The sequence below is a fragment of the Aythya marila genome (assembly GCF_965140915.1).
Source record: "Aythya marila genome assembly, chromosome: 5".
Classification (NCBI taxonomy): domain Eukaryota; kingdom Metazoa; phylum Chordata; class Aves; order Anseriformes; family Anatidae; genus Aythya; species Aythya marila.
This window is the reverse complement of record NC_139046.1, coordinates 33016853-33040013: the sequence shown is the minus strand read 5'-3', so window position 1 is coordinate 33040013 and position 23161 is coordinate 33016853. Positions and strand designations below refer to the sequence as shown.

The window sequence follows — 23161 nt, the reverse complement described above, 5'->3', positions numbered from 1 at the left end:
GGTGTCCAAAGATTCTTGCACACTTCAGTAAGTGGATTGATTCTACTCAGACTTCCCAGTGCTACTCCAAATGACGGAAGGACCTTTTAAACTCATAAAAGCCAACACATATTAGAAAATAAATTAGGAAAAAAAAATAATAAAGCAAAGCAAAGAGGAATTGCAATACATGGTCTTTACTAAGACTGCAAGACTTCATATAAAGAATTTATAGACCAGCTCACGTTCAAAATAAGTAGTTAACATAGCTATTTCAGAGAAGTTTTTTATTTATACTATTACAGCTTTAGAAATACTAAACGTTCTCATCAACTCCTAAACCTGTGGTTTGCAGAACATGGAGGCAAAACCTGTTTCAGATAGACACAAACAACACCGAAAAAGCTGAGTGGAATGAAAAGCTTTGGCAGAGGCTGTACTAGCTGCCTAACACGTAGCACGCAGTAGCTGCCAGCAGGGAGATGGGGCACTCCTGAGAGTCACGTGGCATGTAAACAAGAGCAACGGGAACTTATGGAGCAAATCCAAATTCTGACGGGGTGTACAGCTCAATGGGTGTCTGGCTCTGTGCAGCAATGAAGAATATCACTGCCTATAAAAGTATCATTATGACCCTTTGTTTAAGAACAGAAAACCTGAAGGGCTCTACCTGTAGCAACAGTTGCTATGCAGCAATGCAAAAACAAACAAAGAAGCCAAAACCATAATCTCTGTCGTCCAGATAAGAACATAATTGGACAAACTCAAAAAATGGCCTTCAGCACTGCATATGTTTCAGTTACTAAGCCATACCAAAAATCTTCAGGATAATAATGTGTTTATATTAATTAGATTGATTTTTTCCCTTGTTTTTCTTACATACACTGTTTTCCTAGAACAAGATGGACCCAGAATCAATTTTTCAATGGCCAGTTGTCAGGTGAATTCTAACCCTGCTTTACTACTTTGCTTTTCCATGCCTAACAACAGCTAGATGTGGCTCCTCAAGGGACTTCTTTACCATGTAGGGACAAGTCTTATCAAATCTCTGGGGGTAAATGAAATTTAACCTGCAAGAGAATGATGGCTTCTAATGAAGGAGAGTTTCCTGTCTCTCTTGGTTTATAATTACAGAGGCCTCTGAGACTTCATGATGTCAATGAGCCCCAAATAAGCTTTCTCTCTAAGCCACTAAACCTATCTGAGTGGAAAATTAGCCTATATTCAGGGAAAAAGACATGTCTTCAAAACTTCCTTTACTTTATATTTACATCTCACCTTATATTAATATATCTCATTTGTGGAGCAGGTGCTCAACCAACTTTCTACACAAAAAGCTTTCTTACAATAGTTGTGATACATCCAGCAACCTGCACCTGGCAACAAGCCGTGCCTAAGCCAGCATCTGCAGCACCTGCTTGGTGGCCCCCAACTGCGGGAACTCAGCAGGAGTCCACACACGAAAGTCAGGTGAATACTGAAGGAGGAGTCTGGGAAAAAGGGGGGACAATGCGATCAAGTGACATGGGAGCAGGGATATTAGTCATCGGTTTGTAAGTATAAAAACTTTCCCCATACTTCTGCTAAGTCATGGAAGTATCAAGTGGAGTATGCCTACCTGGCTTCAGGTACTCATGCTAAGTTCTGCTCTGAACTCCAGCGACTGCGGAACTGTTGTACCTTTGGTGGGACACCACACACAATGCCTAAGCTTGTTAACAATATGCCTAAAAAGTGAGATAGAATTTTTTTAGAAAGCCCTTTCATCTCATTAAGCACTGGTACACCTCCAAGAGGAGTTACAGAAGGATCCTGGGGACGTAATGCTACACCAAGTGTGCCAGTAGTCGTGAGCAAAGGTGACACGCACATGGGTAGTGCTGAAACTGTAGTAAGCTCTGGTTTCATTACTCTTCATTGACCTGATTCAGTTATGTGTCACTCATTTTGGATCTGATGATTCACTGTAATTGTAATCAGTGTACTGACTGCAATTTATGAACACTTGACCTTTTCCTTTAAAAGCAATTCTTACTGCAAGCAGCATTGTAACTGTACACCTGTGTACATTCAATACCCAGTCAAAACTTCCACGAGAACTTCCTGCAATTTCTGGCACTTCCATCCCGGTAAATTCTCTGCCTGTTTTGATTTAGTTTGGTTTACATGAATTTATGTAAGCTTTAATATATATATATTAATACAACATGATCTAGAATGTAATTCTGGGAAGGAGATGAGTGCTATGACAGGGACAAGCAAAGAAAACTGCAGATTGTAGACCTTATAGCTTTTGATGCATTAACAGTCTGAACACGGAAATAGAATCACCTTCTAGATGCAAGCTGTCACCCAAGCAATGACTTGCACAGGTCGAATTCCCTGGTCTTCTCCTTGGTCAGAAGACATTTCTACATAGCAGCAACACTTGAAGTTTCATCCATCACTCATCTGTTATTCTATAACCACCTTTTATTCTGTTGACAGCAGTCCTGCTTTGGGAAGTTCTCTAAACAAGAAACCATTAATCAAGGGTTGCCTGTTGTTTCAAGACACATTCAAAACTGCATGAAAATTTAAGACTTCTAAGGGCAGTATTATCACTTTTTTGTTTATTTATTCTTTTTAAGTGGAGGAAATGTCTGTTTGAGGGAACAACTGGTGAAATGATCTTCCTTACTGAAATACATTGATCAACTCTTGGATCTGTTATACCTTCACAAAGAAGGTACTATGTCAGGTTTGCAAATATTTAACCTGAGAGGGTGTGTGGGTATCTATGAGAAGGGGGAAGTTTTCTCATATTTCCTCACCGTGAATAGGAAGACTTGTAGGACAGCAGCAAGTTTAACTTCACAAGATTTTTTGCTTCTGCTTCTTTCCCAGCTTAGCTTCATCTTTTATCCAAGCTGGAACATTCATTAATCCTTGCTAATTCTTTCAACTCTTTAAAATTCCTGTGAGACAGCTTTATATTAATGTACTGAAGCAGAGCCAAGTGACTTTGTGTTTATTGTTGTCTAATAGCTTGTGGCCTACACTATGATTTGATGGAACAGTCCTAAGCATTTCTTTTAAACAGATGTCACTGAGAAGGACAAACAAATACATTAATTTGTTAATTCACTACAGTTTATTATAGTAATTAGAAATAAAACACAGCAATGGTTATAATATAATGGCAAATATAATAATAAATCAGAAGATAAATTTTGGCATTCCCCCACCCATTCTAGTCCACCCTGGAGCCTGAGCCCCTCTCTTTGCCATGCCACCTCCACCCCTGCTCCCAGCTGCAAACACCCACCCTCCTGCAGGAAAATATCACCCAGTGTTAGCACCCAAATGAAAGAAGCTTCCCAGAGGTTCTTCTCTAGGCAAAGGCAGGAGGGAGGCCAGCTCAGCTCAGAGCCTCTATTCTGGATAATACAGTTGTAGGGAAGAGAATACAGAAAATGTCTCTCCAGGTTATCAGGAGGTAATTCTCTTCTCACTTCCACCACAAAGTTTAGAAGTGTCTTGTAGTTCTTGCAGGCTAATTAGGATAAGGTCTCGAGCCTTTGTCAGCTTTTATTACGTTGCAATATTAAGGGTGAAATAATGGTAAGTTCTTTCATTGGAGAACTTACAAAGCTGCTTAGTGAAACGAGCTTTGTGGTTCACTTGGGGGCTAGACAAGGTGGCATAGTCTCCACTGACAGCAAATAACAGTCACCACTGTTTTTGTTCATTCTGGAACATTGCAGAGCTCTTTTGTATTCTGCACCGCAGCTCTTAGGGTGGGAGGATGTTGTGAATTATCAAGCTCACAGAACTGGGTTGAACATGAAAAAATGCTTGCAGTGAAATGTTATAAGAGCCTTTATAAGGTGATAACCAAACATTTTTTCTCTATTTTTCAACAGATAAACTAGTATTCCCATTTTGTTAGCATTGGTAATACACAACCTATACTTCTTGTATGCTACTACTTCTAAAACATCTGATGTTGCATGTGTATGTCCTTCACGTTTTTTCCTTTGCTGTTGAGAATCACACCAGCTAAATAGCATTACAGCAGCCAGTGGTTCATGGAAGTGTGCTGCATACAGTTTCCTATAGGTAAATGTGAACTCTGAAAGTCTGCCATGAATAACTACAGAGGTTTTTCCTGTATCAACAGATAGCCTTCTGTTACTGACAGAATATCAGTGTTTGTGATGAATGAATTAGCCATCAACTTTCTGTCACCACTGCAGGAAGAACATTTGATCCTGTGTGAAAGAGAAAATAAGAATAGAAAGCCACTCACACATAACAGCAAGAAACTGGTGGGGAATGTTAACACTAGAGTACGGACAAGTAAAGACACATCAAACATGGTCAGTATCACTTCTTCAGACCTTTCGTAGTCAGGCTGATGGTGCCAGAAAATTAAAGAACCTTTGCTGAAGCTTACAGCTCCATAGGGATCTATTATACAGAAGCAAGTTATCAAGCAAATCTTATTCTCCCTCTTCTTTCTCTGTATGATCTGGCAAAAGATAGAAGAAGCACATAGCTGCAGATGGCACTGATTCTAATTCAGGAAAGAGATAGAGATGACATTCCTCTGCATAGCCTTCATTTTGATGGGAATCATTTCCAGCTTCCTCTGCCTCAGCTCAAGTTTTTTTAAAAAAAAAATCCATGTGGAGCACAGGGTTTCCAGGGAGGCATGAGCAATCCAGTGTTGGCGGACAGAAGAACTGTGGGGACACCAAATATGGTGATCTAGAACAATGATTCACTCTGAAGAAAATCACAAGTTATTTTTAAAAAATAATAATTAAAAAATAATAATACAAGTTTGCTGTGTTTGCTTGGTCTTTTCACTTTGGATCCCTTCCTGTCTCATTTACGGAATACTCATCTACACAAGAGTTGCCAGATGTACTGAAAGGTAAACCTGGCTTCATGTACCATTTGCCATCGAGGAGGGATGCACACAGTTTCTTCTGGCTCCACCTGTCACCATGGACTCATTCTTTCCAGCTGATGGTTATATATCACTTCTTCCCTCTGGGGTAGATCATCCCTGAATCCTACTGTGTACACAGGGAGCTTTCCCCGCAATCCTCTGACTCAAATTCCATTTCATCCAATTTCCCCAATCTCTTTTTCCCTGTTCTTTGACCATGCTGCTGGCAGGAATGGCTATACAGGTAGTTGGCTGCAGTGCAATTAAATTATTTTTGTCCTCATCTTTTTCTATGTAATGAGAAGCTGTGAGCCAACTCTGGATCCAGGACTAGCCTGCCAGCCTTATGCTCTGCAAGTACAGCTGATAGGAGTTAGCTGCATTTGACAGTGGGATTTGAGAGACAGCAAGTTAGCTCCTGAGAGACTGACATCCCCTAAAGGTGGTGTTAATATTAATGGATAGTTTCTAAAAACTGCTACAATTAAAGTGGTAGTAAATACTTTTCAATGGGACCAGGCCATAGATTATTTTTAAAAAACTGGGGCAAAACTACTTAACATTGTAGCAATTATAGACTACCTCTGTGATCTAAAACCAAAGCCAACTCAGAATAGAAGAGAAGGATTATGGTTTGAATGGCTTCTCCCACATGCCTCCTTGTTTCCCTCACCATAATTTTGCAATTAATTTGCATTCATCCTCCAGTGAGTTGAGAAAGCAACAGGTAGAACAAATTTGTTACCTGAGGTTACTCACTTCCACCTAAGTACCACACTCAGGTAAGTCCCCAAGGCTCCTGGCCGTCAACAGGCACAAATGAGAAAAGCCCAAGCCAGTCAGTCAGTTGTAAGTGCTTCTGGAAAATAGGTAAGAGCTACATTTCCACTACGATTTTAGAACCTGCACCAAACCCATTGTACAGTCTAGAAGATATCTCTAATTACTTCTCTAAGAAAGATATTTTTTGAGAACTTCCCTCTTCGATCAGACCACAATACTTACAAAGGTGGTAAAAAGAATCAGAAAATTTTGGAGAGACCTAAGGGAAACCCTGGCTGCATTGCTGCTAATTATGTTTGCTTGAGGGAAGAGGCTGGTGAGCTATGATGAGAGAACTGCCAGAGAGGAATGGAATCAGGCATTAAGTTCTGTGTAATGCAGCTCCAAACATTTGAAGTTATTTACTTCTTTCCTACAGGATTCATGTTTGAGGATTTTATAGGCAAAGAGTGGTTTGATGATAAATCAGATTATATATTGCTTTATATGTCTTTTTCTAATAAAAAATTTAAACCATGTATATAAAAATGATGTTGTAAATTTCTCAATATGAAAAATAACTTTCTTCATTCTTCTCCTTTCTCTTACCAACAGACCAAAGTCTATCATTTATAAGCAGTCTTCATGAAGCAAACATATCCCAATAATGATTAACAGAACAAAAATCTCTTCATATAGGTGAATCACTGTACTATGGATCATGGCAGGGATTTGTTACAAGAGCGCTTAGGATGAATAAAACCATGTTTTCAAATGCCAGTAAAATCTCAGCAGCAGTAAACCCATCTATTAAGTACCCATGAGGACAAGTTCAGCCCATTTTGTACAAATGAAAATGTTCTTCTTTGTTTAACCTACATTAGCTTTTCAGAGAAAAATAATCCTCATATTTCATAGTATAGTTAAACAAGAGAAAATCCATTTCATACAATTTTTTGATCTTCTCAATTTGTTCTGAGTTCAACTGTCTGAGGTATTCCAAGGTGATATCACCATTAGTTCGTTTCTCTGAGCCATACCTCTTCAGGCTGGGGTACTGCAGGCTCTCTGGTGCACCAATTGCCTTCAGAACGTGCTCAGAATCTAACCCAAGAGTTTCATACTTGCCCAGAATATCATAGTGAATGTTGCAAGGATCACAGAGAAGAAACATTGGTTTCCAGTGAATGTCAAGAGCATTCATTGGTTTTGCTATAATGAAGCTGACAAACTCCTGGAAACTCACTTTTTCAGAAGAATTTTTGTTTTTCCTGAACATTGCCCTAATCTCATTAGCAACAGTGGTACTATAGTATGGCTCAGAGTGCAGAAGCTTGTCTCTGTAAGCTGAAACCAGCCGTTCCAGGGGATGTCTGGTGAACATCACTTTGGTGTAATTGCTCAGAAATTCCTCTTGTATAGGGGGAGGGTAAGCAGCCATCCTTTTGATCAGTGAGGTCTGGTGGATGTGGTCATGCTCAATTTCAGAAGCTTCCACTTCCAAGCCTGCTTGGAGAATGAAAATGGTTCTCTTCCAGTTGGAGCAGCCTACCTTGGGCACCTCACAGTAGGTAAGTTTATGTTTGTGCTCCACAAAGAGCTGGCTTGCTACAAGAGAATCCAATTTGCTTCTTAGTTTAAGAAGGTTGTTCTTCTGGCAGACAGAAGCCAGTGTGTTTTTACGATCATTTTGAATTGCCAGCCAATCTTCAGTAGGAACATGAAAAGAATCTGCAACCAAGGAAGAAATTTAAACTGTTTGTGTGAAATAGACTTAGATAATTCTCTTTCTCTTTGTGATGACCAAAGAACTCGAACTATCTCCCTGCATGCCAAAACAAGTAAGTATTTTTTGTTTCCCGTCTCCTGACTACTGCAGAAAAAATGCAAAAAAATGTCCTGCTTAGTGAAAAGTTCTTTAAAATGAAAACTGTCAACATTAGCAATATTACTCTCAGAATGATGGATGTTCAAACACTTGTAATATCAAATGCTTTTTGTAATACTCTTCTCCTAGTACATTATTAAGACAGCCACCACAGTGACAAAGCCTTTGATATTTTAACAGTTTTTCTTACCTGGTCATCACAGCCACTTTCTAACACATTTAAGAAGGGTGGAACTGGTTCTAGAAATGGTTAAGTTCATAAATTCTTTACTTACCCATTAGATTTTTTTGTTTCAGACTGAAAAATCCAAAAATAATTATCCCAAAAATAAAATTTGGGAGAAGGAAAACTAATGCCTTCTGGTTCATATTCTTTTCAGATGAAGGAGGGCGACGTAATCTCTAAACTGGAAATCTGCCTTTCTGTCAACAAGGAAATAAAATACATATTTTGTACGACATATAAAAAAGATGATGTGATATTTTCATACACAATTTAAGACAGCAGAAGAACCTTTATGCCCTACTAACGCACGCCTTGCTAACATGTAAGCATTCTGTAAAGAAAAAGACTCATGTTTACACAGTCAAACCTAATAAACAAATAGCATGACCATTTAAAAGTATTAAAAAGAGTTCCTCCTTTCTCAAAACAATGGACTGTGCATGAGCAAGTACTCCTCATTTCTCATGATTTAAAGCAGGTGTTCCCATTAACTAAACTCATCTACCCCTTCACACTGTGCAAAAGTAATAAAATAATTTAGAATTAGAAATGTTATTTTTTTTAAAAACCTTGCTTTTTAAGAGTCTGGGAGTACAGTTTTCTGGAACCTGCAACAGGCCTAACTGCAAATCTAAGGATGAGAGTCTTCCTCTCCGCTGAAGCTTCCAATGCATAAAAATAAATCAATATTCAGTGCAGCAGAAACTCTTCTACATTCCAGCAGAGAATTCTAACTACTAACAATTGATTAATTCTCTCATTCTCTCTCTCCTAAAGAGACTGCAGAGTATGCATGTGCTGCTGTTGCTGCTGCAGCAGAAGTCCCCCAAAATGGTGCATCATGACAGGAAGTATGTAGAAGGAGGGAAGGCCAATGCAGTGCAACACTCAAGGTATTTCCTCTACTCTACTCATTTGTTACATCCCCATGTACTTCCTGGAGATAGAGCTCTCTAAATTTCTCCATGCAGTCTTACTGTGTTGCTCCCTTACAAATCTCTTCATCCGCATGTTTTTAATTACTTTTTATTCGAAGTAGCGAAAATAAGTGCAAAACCATAACTGCTTGCAAACTTGACTTTTTATTTCTGTCCTATAAAGAGTGCATCATAAAAAAGTCAAGTAATATTGTCTTTTTTTTTTTTTTCTTTTGACTTTTGATTTTTTTTACCCTTAAGCTGCTGGCAATAAAAAAATAATCCTCACCTGATTTCTTGAGGCTACGACTCCAGGTTTTTTTGTTTTACAAAGATGCAACAGGACCACTCTGGAAGTTATTTGGGGTCCCCCCTGCAGTGTTGATGTACATAAACCCCAGCTGCCAAAATGGAAATGGGTTTCTTGTGTGCTCTGAGACAGCAGTAGGCTCATCTACTAGTAATAGTAGGTTATTATAGCACTGAAAATGCACTTGCACACAGAGACGCTTTCAGGGCTGAGGGGTGATTATTGTATCCCACATCAATATCAGGATTATCTTCAGACTCATACACTTAGCAGCATTACTAATCATTAATTCTCTCTTTGTGTAAGCATGACCTTAGAAATGAAGAAGGATAACTACTCACTATTTCTAACCTGTATACATCAACATGAACAAATCTGCAGTTGCATATTTTAACTTTATACTTGTGTCTACATTAAACTGTTACAATATTCATTCAAATGAACACAGTATTTTTACGCACTATGGCATTTAGCCAATATTTTTGCATTTTCTTATTTGCAAAAGACCATTGTGAAGACTACAAGAAAATGTACGTGTTGATCTTTTCCTTTAACTTTTTCTTCACTGTATGTCAGTTCTCCCTTTACCATGTGATCTACTGGTTTCTTATGCATCAAGCACTGTTTTGAAAGCCTGCTGAAGTCAGTCAGATTGGTCATTGATCTTATCAGGTCCAAGACAAAGTGATTTTTTTTTTCCCAGAAGTGGTATAGATGTGGAAGACCACATCTACAATTTCACACCATGTAGCAACTAAAATAAATTAGACTAAATAATTCTGTACAAGGAATCCTTCTTAGAGTATGCTTAGGAGAAAAAGGTTGGGTTTTAGTTACCTGATATACTGTCACCTCAGGGTAGTTGTTATCATACTTGTCTCAGGAATCAGAAATTTTACCATATTTAGATATTTTTATCATGTATAGATGTTAAGCAACAGTTACAGAATATAGGATCTGCCAGAAGGCACATTTCATGTTGAAACATGTCAGTGAGTTATCAAAGGCAAATGGGAGAGAGAGACCTCCTTGAGGCAAGAAGCTCATCAAACCCAGTAGACAACTCCTCTAAGACATTTAAGCATATTTGTGGAAGCAAAAGAATCCTTATTCAGGAGAATGGCCAGACAATAAGGATGAATAGAATGAGCTCCAAAGTGACAGACTAAATCTGTCTGGACCACTTGGAAATCTTCAAAATGCAGACTAGTTGTAATAGCTATCATGTTCCACCAAGAAGTGAGTGAGGTCAGTGTGACAATTCAGAGAAGCTGCTACCTGAAGGTGAAGTCCAAAGGCCACTTCTCAAAGTGTTTTCTGATGGAAGATCCCAGTATGGGGTTCTGTGTAACACAAGGTCTTCAATGATGTAAAATACGTAAGGAAAAACCTGAGATATAACAAGGAAAGAAAACTATGAGAACCATTTTGTCAGAAGAGGGATAAATAACCTGGAAATTAAAAAGGAAAAAAACAAACCAAAACAAAACAAAACAAACAACAACAAAAAAACTTTGTAATGCATTCACAGTGTCAGTAGATCTGATGAACTTTTTCTCCAATTACTTCACTTAACATCTTTTACATTTGTAGTTGTAAGAGGAAATGAATGAATACTTTTGTTTGCATTTTACCTCATCCTGCCTTGAATTAAGTGTAAATGGGTAATTACAAGGCAGTCCACAGCCAAGGTGTGGTGAATATATCAACACAACATCTTTTAACAAATACCCTAGTTTTGGTGTACCCAAAGGGTAGCAGGATGGGCCACCAAAGGCGAGGCAGAAAGATAGTACTATAGGACTTGAAAAAAAGGTAGAAATGTCCTCTAACTTAACATTAACAACAAGAAGTCAGAGATCTAAATGCCTCTTTGAGCTAACATATCCCAGATGAGATGAGAATATAGTTAAAAATAAAAACAGGGTATTAACCTGGTTTGACCTTGTTACATGCTGTAGTGTGTTTTTTTTTTTTAATTTTGTTTTTAATGAAAAGTATAACATTTTATATATAGATAATAGATAGAAAATTTATAACAGCCCTACACTGCACAGTTGGTTTTTGCTTGTTCTTCAGATCACATCATTGTAAGTCACCATACATAGCTAGCTACTGCTTACTGTTCTGAGCTCTGCATGTCTTATTGGAGTCTGCAGATTTCATTAGAATTTTAATTTATTTTTTTTCTTGGACATTAATAAACTGTAAACAAGGTAGTGAGGGGAATGATCCTCAGAACCATTTAATGTAAAACCATTTCAGAAGCATTTCTATCAGGTTATGAGACTGAGGCCTGTCAGTTAACCAGCATTTAATTTCTTCCACACACATCCAGCTAACTTATCACTTTGTAGCTTAGCCAAAACATGCTGCTAAGTCAAATGCTTTATACAATTCTAAGTCTACTATAATAATTTCATCACCTTAAACAACCAAAATAAACAAAAATAAGTCAGTTTGCACAACACAAAGTCTTTATGAGAGCACAACCAGAGCAATTGTTCAAGCGAAGAGTGGTAGCACATGGGGAACAGATTACTGTAGAAAACAGTGTTAATCATGGCATTTGCAGGTAGGACAAGACAAAGGCCTTAAGCCTATAATCATATGCATACTTGACAGAGCATATTGCACACAGGTTGAAGTTCTTCCTCCTGCCTCGCAGGCTTATTCCTAGGTACAGACACTGAAGGAGTAGATTGTTGCCTGTAACAGGTATCAATGATATCCTGTCTCATCCTTGTACTGTTAAAACTGATTTATAATAGCATTCCCTAATTCTTCTCCTGGAACTGTGGAACCATTTTAATTGAAAAATCTGCAGTTTTGAAAGTTGAAGGGTTTTTTCAGTCTTAAAAAAACAAAACACAACAAAACAACAACAAAAAAAAAACAGTGTGGAAAACATCACTGTGGTACTTTTACAAACAATTAGAAGTCCTATAATTAGAAATACTGCATAACATTAAGTCAACATGTATGGCCCCAATTACCCAAGTATAGAAATACACCTATGCAAATATTTGTGTGTGTCCATGTATATTTATAGGTGTGCATTTTTAAACTATATGTATGTTTATAAGTATATATATACACATATATATACATATAGCTCAGGAATCCATTAATATCAGTTATACTGGAGTATTATTTGCTCCAAGTAAACCAACTAAGTAGGTTGATAAGTCTCCTGGCGATAAACTTACAAAGGTGTGTCTCAAGACACCTTTTTGGCAAAGGCAGACCTTGGTTACAGCTGAGCATATGTGTGAGTGTCTGCACTCTACCCAATGCAATGATAAGTTGGACTTTACAGATTAAAAGAATGAAATGGCAACAATACTTACGTGTGTTCCTGATACATTTGAAGCCAGAGGTGAAAACAGGTACGAGTAAGGCAGCCCTGTGGAAGGCAGGGAAAATCTCTGTAAACAGATAACATTCTCATAAGCTGGGCCACATTCTCTACTTAAACTCTGTTAATCCCTTCAAAAAGACAACTGTAAATATATGCATACCAGTACGTATGTGGGTACATAATAGGTAAGGAGGGGATGACGTATAGAAACCCCCTGAACAGCCAATATAAAAAATGAACAGGAAAAACAAGTTCTGAGCATACTGTTTTAACATGGTGAAACACCACTTGCTTACCCAAATTCACAGGCTTCCCATTCCCATCGAACTCATGGATGGACAGGAAGGAAGGAGAGGCCAGCAACCGGAGTCTCAGCAAGTAGGCTTCCCTGCTCCATGAAGAGGAAAATAATTAGTGGATTAGAAACTTTCAGCAGGCTGCAGATAGCCAAGGGCTCATTGCATGAAGATCAACATCATCTGGGTCATTTTGCTGACAAGAGTCTCACTTGCAGCAGCAGCAAGGGCCGAAAGGTGTTACAATCCTAGAATATCCCGAAGTGGAAGGGGCCTACAAAGGAGCACCGAGTCCAATTCCTGGCTCCATACAGGACCACCCTCAAATCAAAACATTTATGAAAGTGTTGTACAAACACTTCTTAAACTCCAGCAGGCTCAATGCCATGACCACATCCCTTGGGGAGCCTGTTCCAGTGCTCAACCACCCCCTCGCAGTCAAGAACCTTTCCCTAACCCCCAGCCTGACCCTCCCCTGTCCCGGCTTCATGCCGTTCCCTCAGGTCCTGTCACTGTCCCCAGAGAGCAGAGCTCAGTGCTTGCCCCTCCGCTCCCCTCGTGAGGGAGCTGCAGGCCGCCATGAGGCCTCCCCTCAGCCTGCTCTGCTCTGGGCTGAGCAAACCAAGTGACATACATCATCCCCTCCACACCCTTTGCCATCTTTATTGCTCTCCTTTGGACAATCTCTAATAGATTTAGGCTTTTCTTATTGTGACACATGAAACTTTACACAGCACTCGAGTTGAGGCTCTACCAGCACAGATCAGAGTGGGATGATCCCTTCCCCTGACCAGTTAGCAAAGCTGCATGCTCTTGCTGCACCCCAGGATACTGTTGGTCCTTTTGGCAACCAGGGCACACTTCTGACTCGTATTCAACTTGCCATTGACCAGAAACCCCAGATCCCTTTCCATGGGGCTGCTTTCTAGCCTCTTGTCTCCCAGTCTGTAGGCATATTCATGAATTGCACCATCTCTTGTGCAGAAGCCAGCATTTGTTTGTGTTACGTGTGAGGAGTAACGTAGGACCTGGACTGGGGACTACTGAGGAAGAGTCTGAGAGGAAAATCCTACAGAGACGCACATTTCATTGAAGTGAGGCATTTAATTCACCACCGTGGTCATTCTCAGACTTCCATTACCACACCAGGTTTCTTTCTGGCCTCAGGAACTGTAGTGCTACCTTCCTCACAGCCAGCATTAAATTCTTCATTATTTTCATTATGTCACAATTTTATGTCTATCTTCTAGCTTCTTCTCCATTTTGTCCCATGAAATCTGCCTGACATCTGCCCGTCTTGCCTTCAAAGGCTTTTCTTTACTTGTAATTTCTCATGCAGTATTAAAAGTTCAACTTTAACTTCTAATCAGTCATAGTGCTACTCCCTGCTAAAGATCAAATAACTTCTGTTATTTCCCCTTCAACCTTCCCTCTTTAGAAGGAGTTTCTGAAGCGCCTACAAATCTAGTGTATTTTTCACCTAAAATCACTCCTTAAAATTCTGCTTTTCTGAGATGCCAACACCAGTCCGGCTGCCAATGTGCTAAGACTATTACCAACTGGCACACAAAAGAGCAAGTGAAAAGAAGAGCCGTTTGGGGGATGAAAAGAACCAAAGCAAGGAGAGAAAAAGAGGACATGCAAAAAGGCAGCACAGTCTGACAGAAAAACTCCCAGAGAGGCAGGGAACTGTAACCTGAGGACGAGCGGAGGAGCTGGGGCCATGGGAAATAGAAACACAGTGTAACCTGCTCATATGATGCTGTGGGAAAGGAAGGCTGAGAAAAGGAGTGGACGAGACAAAAAGAATAGTTCAGTGAGGATTCAGAATAAATACAAGGAAATTAGTACATAAAAGAATATGCAAAACAATCCAATAAATTACCACAGACTTTTAAAGAGGAATGAGTTTAAGTGCATTGTGGTCATGAACACACACCTTACCATAGACCTGAGTTGTCTTTTGTTTACTTCCTGTACTTGTATCCAGAAAGGTCACGGGGTTTTGATTTATTTATTTAAGTATGGCCACTTCCCATAGATATTTCCAGTGAAGGAACAGTGAAGAATGGCTCTTTCTGTAGGATGGGCAGCTGGGAGCCAGGTGCAGTAACAAGATGGCCAGCATGACAGGGCCTCACCGGCCTGAACACATCCCCACCACCCCTGAACAGCAAAGACCTGGAGATGGTGGCCAGTTCAACCAGGAGACCAGATCATCAGGGCAGGCTGTGGTGACATGGGCCTGCAGGTGGGGATAGGGCCGGGCAGGGTGGTGGGGAGCTGGAGCCCGGCCCTGCTGCACCTTGCTGAGGCAGCAGCTGACAGCCCTGGCGGCTGACATGGGGTCCTGGGGAGCCCCGGCGGGTGGGCAGGGTTAGTCAGAGCCCCGTTTGTGCTCTCAGGCCCTGCTTGTGTTCTCTTTATGAGAACAAAATCCACCCCTTCTGTGTGGTTATACCTGGAAATGGCTGCAGGGCCTTCTTATCTAAACCGTTAATTCAAAATCCTAAACACATATCAACTGCCAGTGAAACCACTGCAATACCAGTCATGGGAGAGCAACCTCCACCACTCTTTCTCCTAGGGAATTTAGATGTGCCTAAGAAATTTGCTAAGGATGAAGAAAGGGAGAAAAAAGTACACAAGAAAAGCTTAGAACATGGTGCACTCTTGTTTCATGGGACACTGGGCCTCAGAATCCCTCTGCTTTTCTTATTGTATCATCAACTAGGTTTCTGGCTTCTTGCACATCTTACAGTTCCCTCTCATATTTATCTTCTCAATTACTTCCAGTAATAGCAATGTCTTCCTTGTCATTCAGGTCTACCCACCTCTCCCTTCCTGCTTTTCACATCCCTGTGTAAACTTGATTCACTCTTTCCAGTTGTTTCACATGGAACAGCATAGACTTATATAGACTTAACAGCATAGACTTAACACTATAGCAGTGTTAAGTCAATCTCGAAGAAGACAAAAAAAAAGGCTGTAACTGTTAGAAATAGGAGTTCAGAATAACAAAAGCAAACAGGTTCATAGATTTGAGGAGTATTTTCTGAAGACTTGATAAATTGACTAGAATGAGGGGGAGACTGGGACACACTGCATCTGTGGTTCAAGAATTAAATTGCCAGTGCAGGACCCAGAGGCAGACAGGACTGTTCTTTATTGACACGAATTGTTAAAACATTCCTCACAGACTGAAGTTTATTCACAAGTTCCTGTTGCTTAACACATGGGCCCCTGGCAACCTCCCGGTTGCTGTTCATCTAGTTATATCCCACTTGTATTCCCTCCACTAGTATCCCTGTGCCATAACTGATGAGAGTGATGATCTCTCATTTTCTACTCTTCAGTGCATACAAAGTGTCCCTGCTAAAATTATTTTTCTTTTTTTTGCTCCCATCTCTTCCAGCTGTGCCTGTCATTCGAGTGTAGTATCCTCACTTTCAGGTTCCAACACCATTTTGACCAAAACCATACCTCTAATCTCATGTCCTCCAACTTTCCTTTTTGTTCTTCCCCCAAGATTCCTGTACAGGAATCATGTTCAAATCCATACATTCATGTTTGGTGCCTACACTTTAACAGAATTTCTTCTCCTGAAATAGCCTGACAAAACTGTGTATATGCATTTGTCTCTTTCTACAAGAATCTAGGCCTATTTTTCCTTTCCTTTCTGGTCTCTTTTGTGTTGCAGGATAAGATGTTTGTCAGAAAGATTGTTTTAGTCTGTTTCCAGGAAACCTGTTCCTACATCTTACACTATGGCACACGAAGCATCAAGTATTAAGAAGTTAGGAAATAGTAGGGTTAAAGTAGTGTGCAAGCTGAATCACAGAAAGCATAAGATGAAGTATCTACTGGCTTTAAGCATCACAATCTTGAAACTAAAGACCTTACATTTCAAAGTATTTAACGTTACAGTACACTCTAAGTTCAAAATAGTCTTTCTGATCTAGTTACAGATATGAATGCTTAAAAGACATGCAAATCTGCTTCTGGAATCTGCTTCAGTACTGAGAAAATGGAGAAAAGTCAATGAAAAGATAGTTGCCTCACACTATATGGGAATATTCTGGCAGATAAACTCTCATCATAAAACCTCTTGCCTGATTCATTGCACAACTTCCTTTTTCTGCTGCAGATAGCAAGGATCCTATTGCACAGCCCTATAGCACCTCAAGAGCAACATCCATCTCCTGTGAACTGGGTGTGTCACATTGTGTGTAATACCCTGTTTCTTTGGAGAAAAAAAAAAAAAACATTGAAAAACTACTGAAAAATGTCTTAATGCAGCATCGTAACGACATGCACAAAAATCATTGTCAGTGGTGAATCATTTAGCTCCCTTGACCAGTCTTGTAATACTCACTCTGATGGAATAACCAACACAGTGGCAGCAGGTAATCTTCTGAACAAACCTGGTGTTGGCAAGGGTGAGACCCAAGCTCATCAGAATTGTCTGCTGACAAGTAACAAAATGGCAGGACTCAGGGGCATTGGATGCCACTGCTGGCACTGGTGCAGAGCGGTCCCTTGCACAGCTTGACCCTGCTTCCCTTGCCATCAGCGTGGCCTGCCTGGAGTCTTCCCCTCCCAGTACCCCCAGTGCCACCTCCCTGCACCCCACTCCCCAGCAGCCCTCCAACACTGCATTCTCTTCCTACTGGACATGCATTGGTGTGGGCACCAGTGCTTCTCCATCAGCCCCCACTCCAGGTGGGGCCCCCTTCTTCCCCAGACCCTGTTTCGAGTCCTCAGGCTTCTAACCCAGTCTCCAGCAGATCCTCACCTCCAAAAGGCACCCTCGTATCGTTCCCTGTCAGTTTGCCCAGCAAATCCTGTTTTCCAGCTTCCCAGACACCCGTCAGATCTCACCCTGATGCCGGTGTTCAGTCTTCCCCATGCACGAGCCAGGTCTTTGCTGGCTCCCCCGGCCAAACTCCTCCCTTCATCTCCTCAGTCAGTCTCACAGCCCCCCACACCAACCACAATTCTGAGCCCTGCTCATCAGATCTCTCTTTCCTTCCTCTTCCAAGCCTCCCACACAGCCCTGCTGCTGCTCCCGTATTTAGCTCATTCCAGGCTCTGCTCTCCAGCTCCTCTAGCAATTTTAGTACCTCTCAAACTACACTGACACATTTTCCTTTCCATTCCCTCCCACATCAATTTTCACACTGCTCATCAAGGCAGTTTCTTTCCACTGATTTCTTTCTTTCAATCTGTTTTGCCAGTGATCCCCTACACTTTCCAAAAACATCTTGCTCATGCTTGCCTTGTTATTTAAATTGGGTGGCTTACTTCTCAGTTTACTTCTCTGTGCCACCACAATTAAGCAGAGGTTTCACTGAGAATATACAATATCCCCTTAACCTCATTTTCAAGTGTTTTTTCCAAGGCCTGCAAAGGACCTGGAATTCTCAGGGGAAAGGTCACCAGAACCATTCAATGTGACAAAATAAAAAAGATCACAGTTTCCAAAACAGCCTGTATAAAAATCTATAAAATATTTTTGCTGAAAGGCTTGTAAAAAATAATATCCTGAGGCAGATATCCAGCATGGAAATTTTCTGTTTAAACACTTGAAATTTGACAGAATCCTATGCAGCTGTAAACTGTATTGAAATGAGATGAATCAAGATGTGCATTGACCATAGCAAAGCCAGAAATCGAATGAGAGCCTCTCTCTCAGTTTCAGACACCAGAACCCTTGTAGCATTAACTTTTAGCTGGGTGTTCAACACTCCTGTTCTTTGGAGAGATTAAAGAATGAAAAGTAGACTGCCAAAATGCCTCTGTAGATTCATTTTATCATGGTATGATTTCAAAAGCTAAATAATAATGTCCCAATTTATTTCTTGAGATTCAATAGCAATTTCTAAACACATAAATGAAAAAAAACACCACCACACACCAAAAAAAATCAAATAAATCTTCCTTTTTGATTTAGCTACACTATGAAAATGAAGGTAACATGAAAAGCTACTGACAATCCAATTTTACCAATCAGACAACCTCAGTGGAGATTACCACCACTCAGAGGAATGAAAAAATAGAAAACAAAGATTCAGAGAAAGAAAGAGATATATTAATTCCTTTTATGGCTGGGTCTGCAAAGGAAAGGCAGAAAGGTTTTATCCTCTCCTTACCTGAACTTCAAGTCTGGGCAAAGTGTTTCTGCATCCCTACAGTTGCCTTCCCAGGGGAGCATCTGAAACACTCTGCATATGCAGGATTTGTTGTCTTTTTGATTGAATGCCCGGCAAAAAGATGCAAGTGCTTCCCTGTGAATGTTTAGGTGGGCATCTCCTGTTGCACATCACAAAGCAATGTGCTGTGTCTGTCTCTGAGCGTAATAGCAGCATTTAACCACTCCCTGTGTATGGTCTACAGGAGCTGTCGGAGCCTGCCAAGTGCTTCAACAGCAGCCTGCCAAGAGGCTGCCTGCTAAGCAACCAAGAGGGAGGATGGTTGGGAATATGAGGGTAAAGGTAATTTGGTTGAGGGCGACTGTGATGTGATAACGTGTATTTCTGTAGATGAGGAACAAGAGGAAGCAGCAACTCAAACCCAACAGACTCTCTGTAAGTAGACTCCAATAAACCCTGGGAACCGGCAGGTAAGTTCTCATGGGAAACATGGCTAAGGCAGAAGGAATTCAGTAGAGTTGGCAGTTCCTTAAAGAAATGATGCTTAGGGTACAAGCACAAACAATCCCACACAGTAGGATAGGAAGTATGGTCAGAGACCAACTTGGCTAAGCAACACGGTCTTCAATGACCTGAAACACAAGAAGGAAATGTACAGAAAGTGGAAACCAGGTCAAACTGCTAAGGACAGGTATGAAAGAATAGCACAAGATGCTGAAAAAAAGTCAGAAAGGATAAAGCATGAATTTAACTGCAAAAAACAATGGGCATAACGGATAGCAAGAAAACATATCTCTAAGGAAAAGAAAAACCTAGTGATAAATCTCTTGCAGAAGGCTAAAGTGCATTTTGCATCACTTTTCAAAAAAGGGTGATGTGTAATCATATAACTAAACTCAGTTAAGATAGACTCCACCTAAAATAGGAAAATAACAGGTCTGACAATAATTGAGACTGCAGATCACTTCATCCTCAGGTATGTCTCTACAGTACTTCTCCAGAAGGCCTCTCTATTGGTCATTGACTGTACTGACCAAGTCTCCCTCGACTCTGATAGGAGCCTAAACCCCAGCACAGATACAGATGGCTCTTTTATAGGTAGTTAAAGTTAGGTGAAATTAATCTTATCCATAGCAAAGGCTATGCCTGAGTAAGTGCACATGAGGATACCTTGAGAACACAGTGAAGCAAATTCAGAGCTGTTAGCTTCCTCTCTGAAAACTCACAGAAGTCACATGAGAAAACAGAAGAGCTGAACAGAGCGCTCATCTTTAAAAAGCCAAGGAACCAGGAAAAGAACAATTCTGGAAAAATACTGGAATAAGTAACAAAAGAAAATATGCATAAACTGGTAGAGGAGAAGCAGGTCATATAATATAATTTAATTTTAATGCTATTGATATTGAAGGCTAACATTTTTGTAAGTAAATTATGAAAAAGTGAAATCACTTTAGATAGAGTGCAAAACTACTTAGAAAAATTATTAGGTTTTAATAATTTAGCTTTAAACAAAAAAATGTAATGTGACCAGGTACTTTTTCATTAAGGACTTGGATAAAGGAACCTTGTAGATACTAAAAAGCCTAGATGAATAACACACACATTGCATGATATGTTAAATTCACAATGCTCTTGACAAGAGAAAAAACCTATAGGAGAAAAAAAAAAGTGCAGTGCACTTGTTTTTACAAGTGGGACGTTCTGAGTCAAAGCAACAGTTTATAAAGATGCGGGATTGCTAACCAGCAATTAGGCAGCCATTCTGCCAAATAGGGATAAAGGAGGAGTAGTAAATACATTAATATGTAATGTTACACTGCTACAAGAATGCAAACTGCATATTAGGAAGATAAACTATTTTGCTTGTACGATGAAGTAGGGAATCTTCCTATTATATTTCTGGCTAGCAGAAAGTCAAGAAAATGGGCAGGTGTCTGAAGGCAGGACAGGATGGAAGGAATGATGGAAGGACGGACAGGAAGATGGGAGGACAGAAGGAAGGATGGAAGGAAGGTTGGTTTAAAGAATTGAGGTTTCTTTGTCTAAAGAACAAAAGGCCAAGTGAACACATTAAAATGCTCATCTACATAAGTCACTCATAAAGAGGTGGGGATAAAATTATTTTTATCTGTAGTAGATATGAAGTGATGGGCTTAAAAAACAGTGGTATGGAAGTTTACATTATGTATCAAGAAAATCTCATTAACAATAAAGATAATGAAATAATTCCTTCATTTCCTAGGTACAACTGATCCTGTCTTGGAGCTTCAGAATGCACAAGATAATGTCCTGAGGTCTTTTTCAGCTTCCTTTTCTGTGTGGTTGACGCAGCTATATAATTTAGAAACCTTATCTTACCTCTCTAGACTAGATAAATTTATCAAGTTTTCATGCTAAATTATAGCAAGACAGATTGGTGTTTTGACATAGGGACTCAGAGAACCAGCAACACGTCTTCCAAAATTAGCATGATGCCACCTCTCTCTATTTTTTTTTGTACAGTACATCCTTTTAGCTCTCAAGAAATGCGGAGGGTTGTGGCAAAAAGACTGCTGTCTTCCAGAGTGCGTCAGAGATTCAGTGATTGTGCACAGCTTTTCCAAATGTCACAAGTGTGCCCATCTCTTTCACGGGGACTCCTAATGGAGTCTCATAGAGAAATAATCTCAGCTGCTCAAGTCTACCTTTCTGGTGAGCTAAGCTGCAAACCACTAATAAGACACAGAGCACATTTGCCTCAGGGGACACTTACGATGATGAGACTGATGAGACATGGAAGAGTGCTAAATGGAGTGAAGTGACATGTGGGCAGAAAATATAGAGATATACTTTGTTAGAGGGCTGAAGAATCAGATTGCTGCTTTATCATCTCAAATTTTCCACGTGCTTGTTCTTTATATTAATCAAACTCCAAGATCGTATTAATTTAATAAAGTATATTCACTTGGCAGAATAGATTAAATTCCTTTTGCCTGTCTTCTGCCAAAGATCTAACTTGTCAATGTATAGATGTCCTTGGCCAAAGCACATCATATTGATGGCCATCAGAAATCAAATCTCAGAGGGCTGTTTGTTGTACTGATTCACTGCTGGAGCTTCTAGGACTCCATTGCCAGCAAAATACCAGTGTTAGTCACTACCCGCTTCGTCTCTGTAATTCACTTATGTAGACATGTTCAAGTGATTTTATATTAAAAAAAAAAAAAAAAACATGGCCTCCTAAAGGAGTTTGGCTAACAGAAAAGTTATGATTTTCACATTTTATGAAATATTTGAATCAGAAAACATATATTTGATACTGTTTTCTGACTTTCTGAATTTCTTCTGAATACCGCATTTGTCTGAAATACACGGGATGATTTGGTTCTTTTAAAATCGGTGTAATGTACAACCTAGCATGAGGCTCAGGCTTACCTAATATGTAATACTACCAGAGTCATACAATGGGAATACTGTTTTCACAAATTCACCATCCTACAGTCTTACACCAGGTAAACTTTTCAGACTTTTCTGAATCAAAACTTTGGTCCGTATTGCACCTTGGATATGTCTGAGAAGGAAGCTGTGCAAAGGAACAAATAAACTAAAGCATTCCTGTATTCCATACAAATTTTAAAACTTCATACAGAGAGGGAATACCCTTCAATCTGACGGCAGTCTGTCTGTGTTCCTGCCTCAGCACAGACCTTTCAACTAACCGCATCCATCTAAACTCACCATGCAATATCAGTGTTTGAGCTCCACAAGTGCCATTATAGCTGTGCTCCTGAGCCCATCTTCCAGTGAAATTAAGGTGTAATAAAATGTAAGTTGGATATAAAGAAACTTAAAAATTCCAAAGTCTAAGTTCCAGCATGCAGAACAATGACTATAATGAGGGGAAGGTCCTGGTTATTTGCGGATAAATGATGCCCATGATATTTTCAGATAAGAGAGATTTTGTGACATTGCAAACTGTTTTATAATATCAGTATTCTATAAGGATGCAAAGATGAGAGGTATTAATTTAAACCATTCTAATTAGTAGCAACAGTATCTAAAACTAAGTAATAATTAAGATAAATCACAGCTTCCCCACAACTTCTCCTCCAAAACGAAAAGAAGCAATAGCAGTGTCTGAGTTTAAGATAAATAACGTAGCCCTGGAAAAATATATCTACATGGAGCCCTGCATTAATAATCTCTGGAAAGGTCAGCAAACAAACAAACAAACAAACAAAAGTATTATTATTTTTTTCTCTTACCTAACAGTAGTCATTACTGAACAGTTATAACTTTATTAGTTTTGAAATTATTAATGCTTCACTGATTTGTCCACAGACTCCAGTTCA

The 23161-nt window shown here is 39.8% G+C and overlaps 1 protein-coding gene across 1 annotated transcript; it reads right to left on the bottom strand.

Moving 5' to 3' along the window:
* Window positions 1–6560: 6560 nt before the first annotated feature.
* LOC309878603 (carbohydrate sulfotransferase 8-like) lies at window positions 6561–12447 on the bottom strand (the record flags this gene model as incomplete). The annotated part of the gene is made up of 4 exons (XM_082761353.1): window positions 12372–12447; window positions 10300–10411; window positions 7844–7991; window positions 6561–7411 (listed from the first exon to the last, which is right to left on the bottom strand). Exons 3-4 carry the CDS (start codon window positions 7935–7937, stop codon window positions 6561–6563), a joined length of 945 nt encoding a protein of 314 aa, XP_082617479.1. The 5' UTR covers window positions 7938–7991; window positions 10300–10411; window positions 12372–12447.
* Window positions 12448–23161: the final 10714 nt, after the last annotated feature.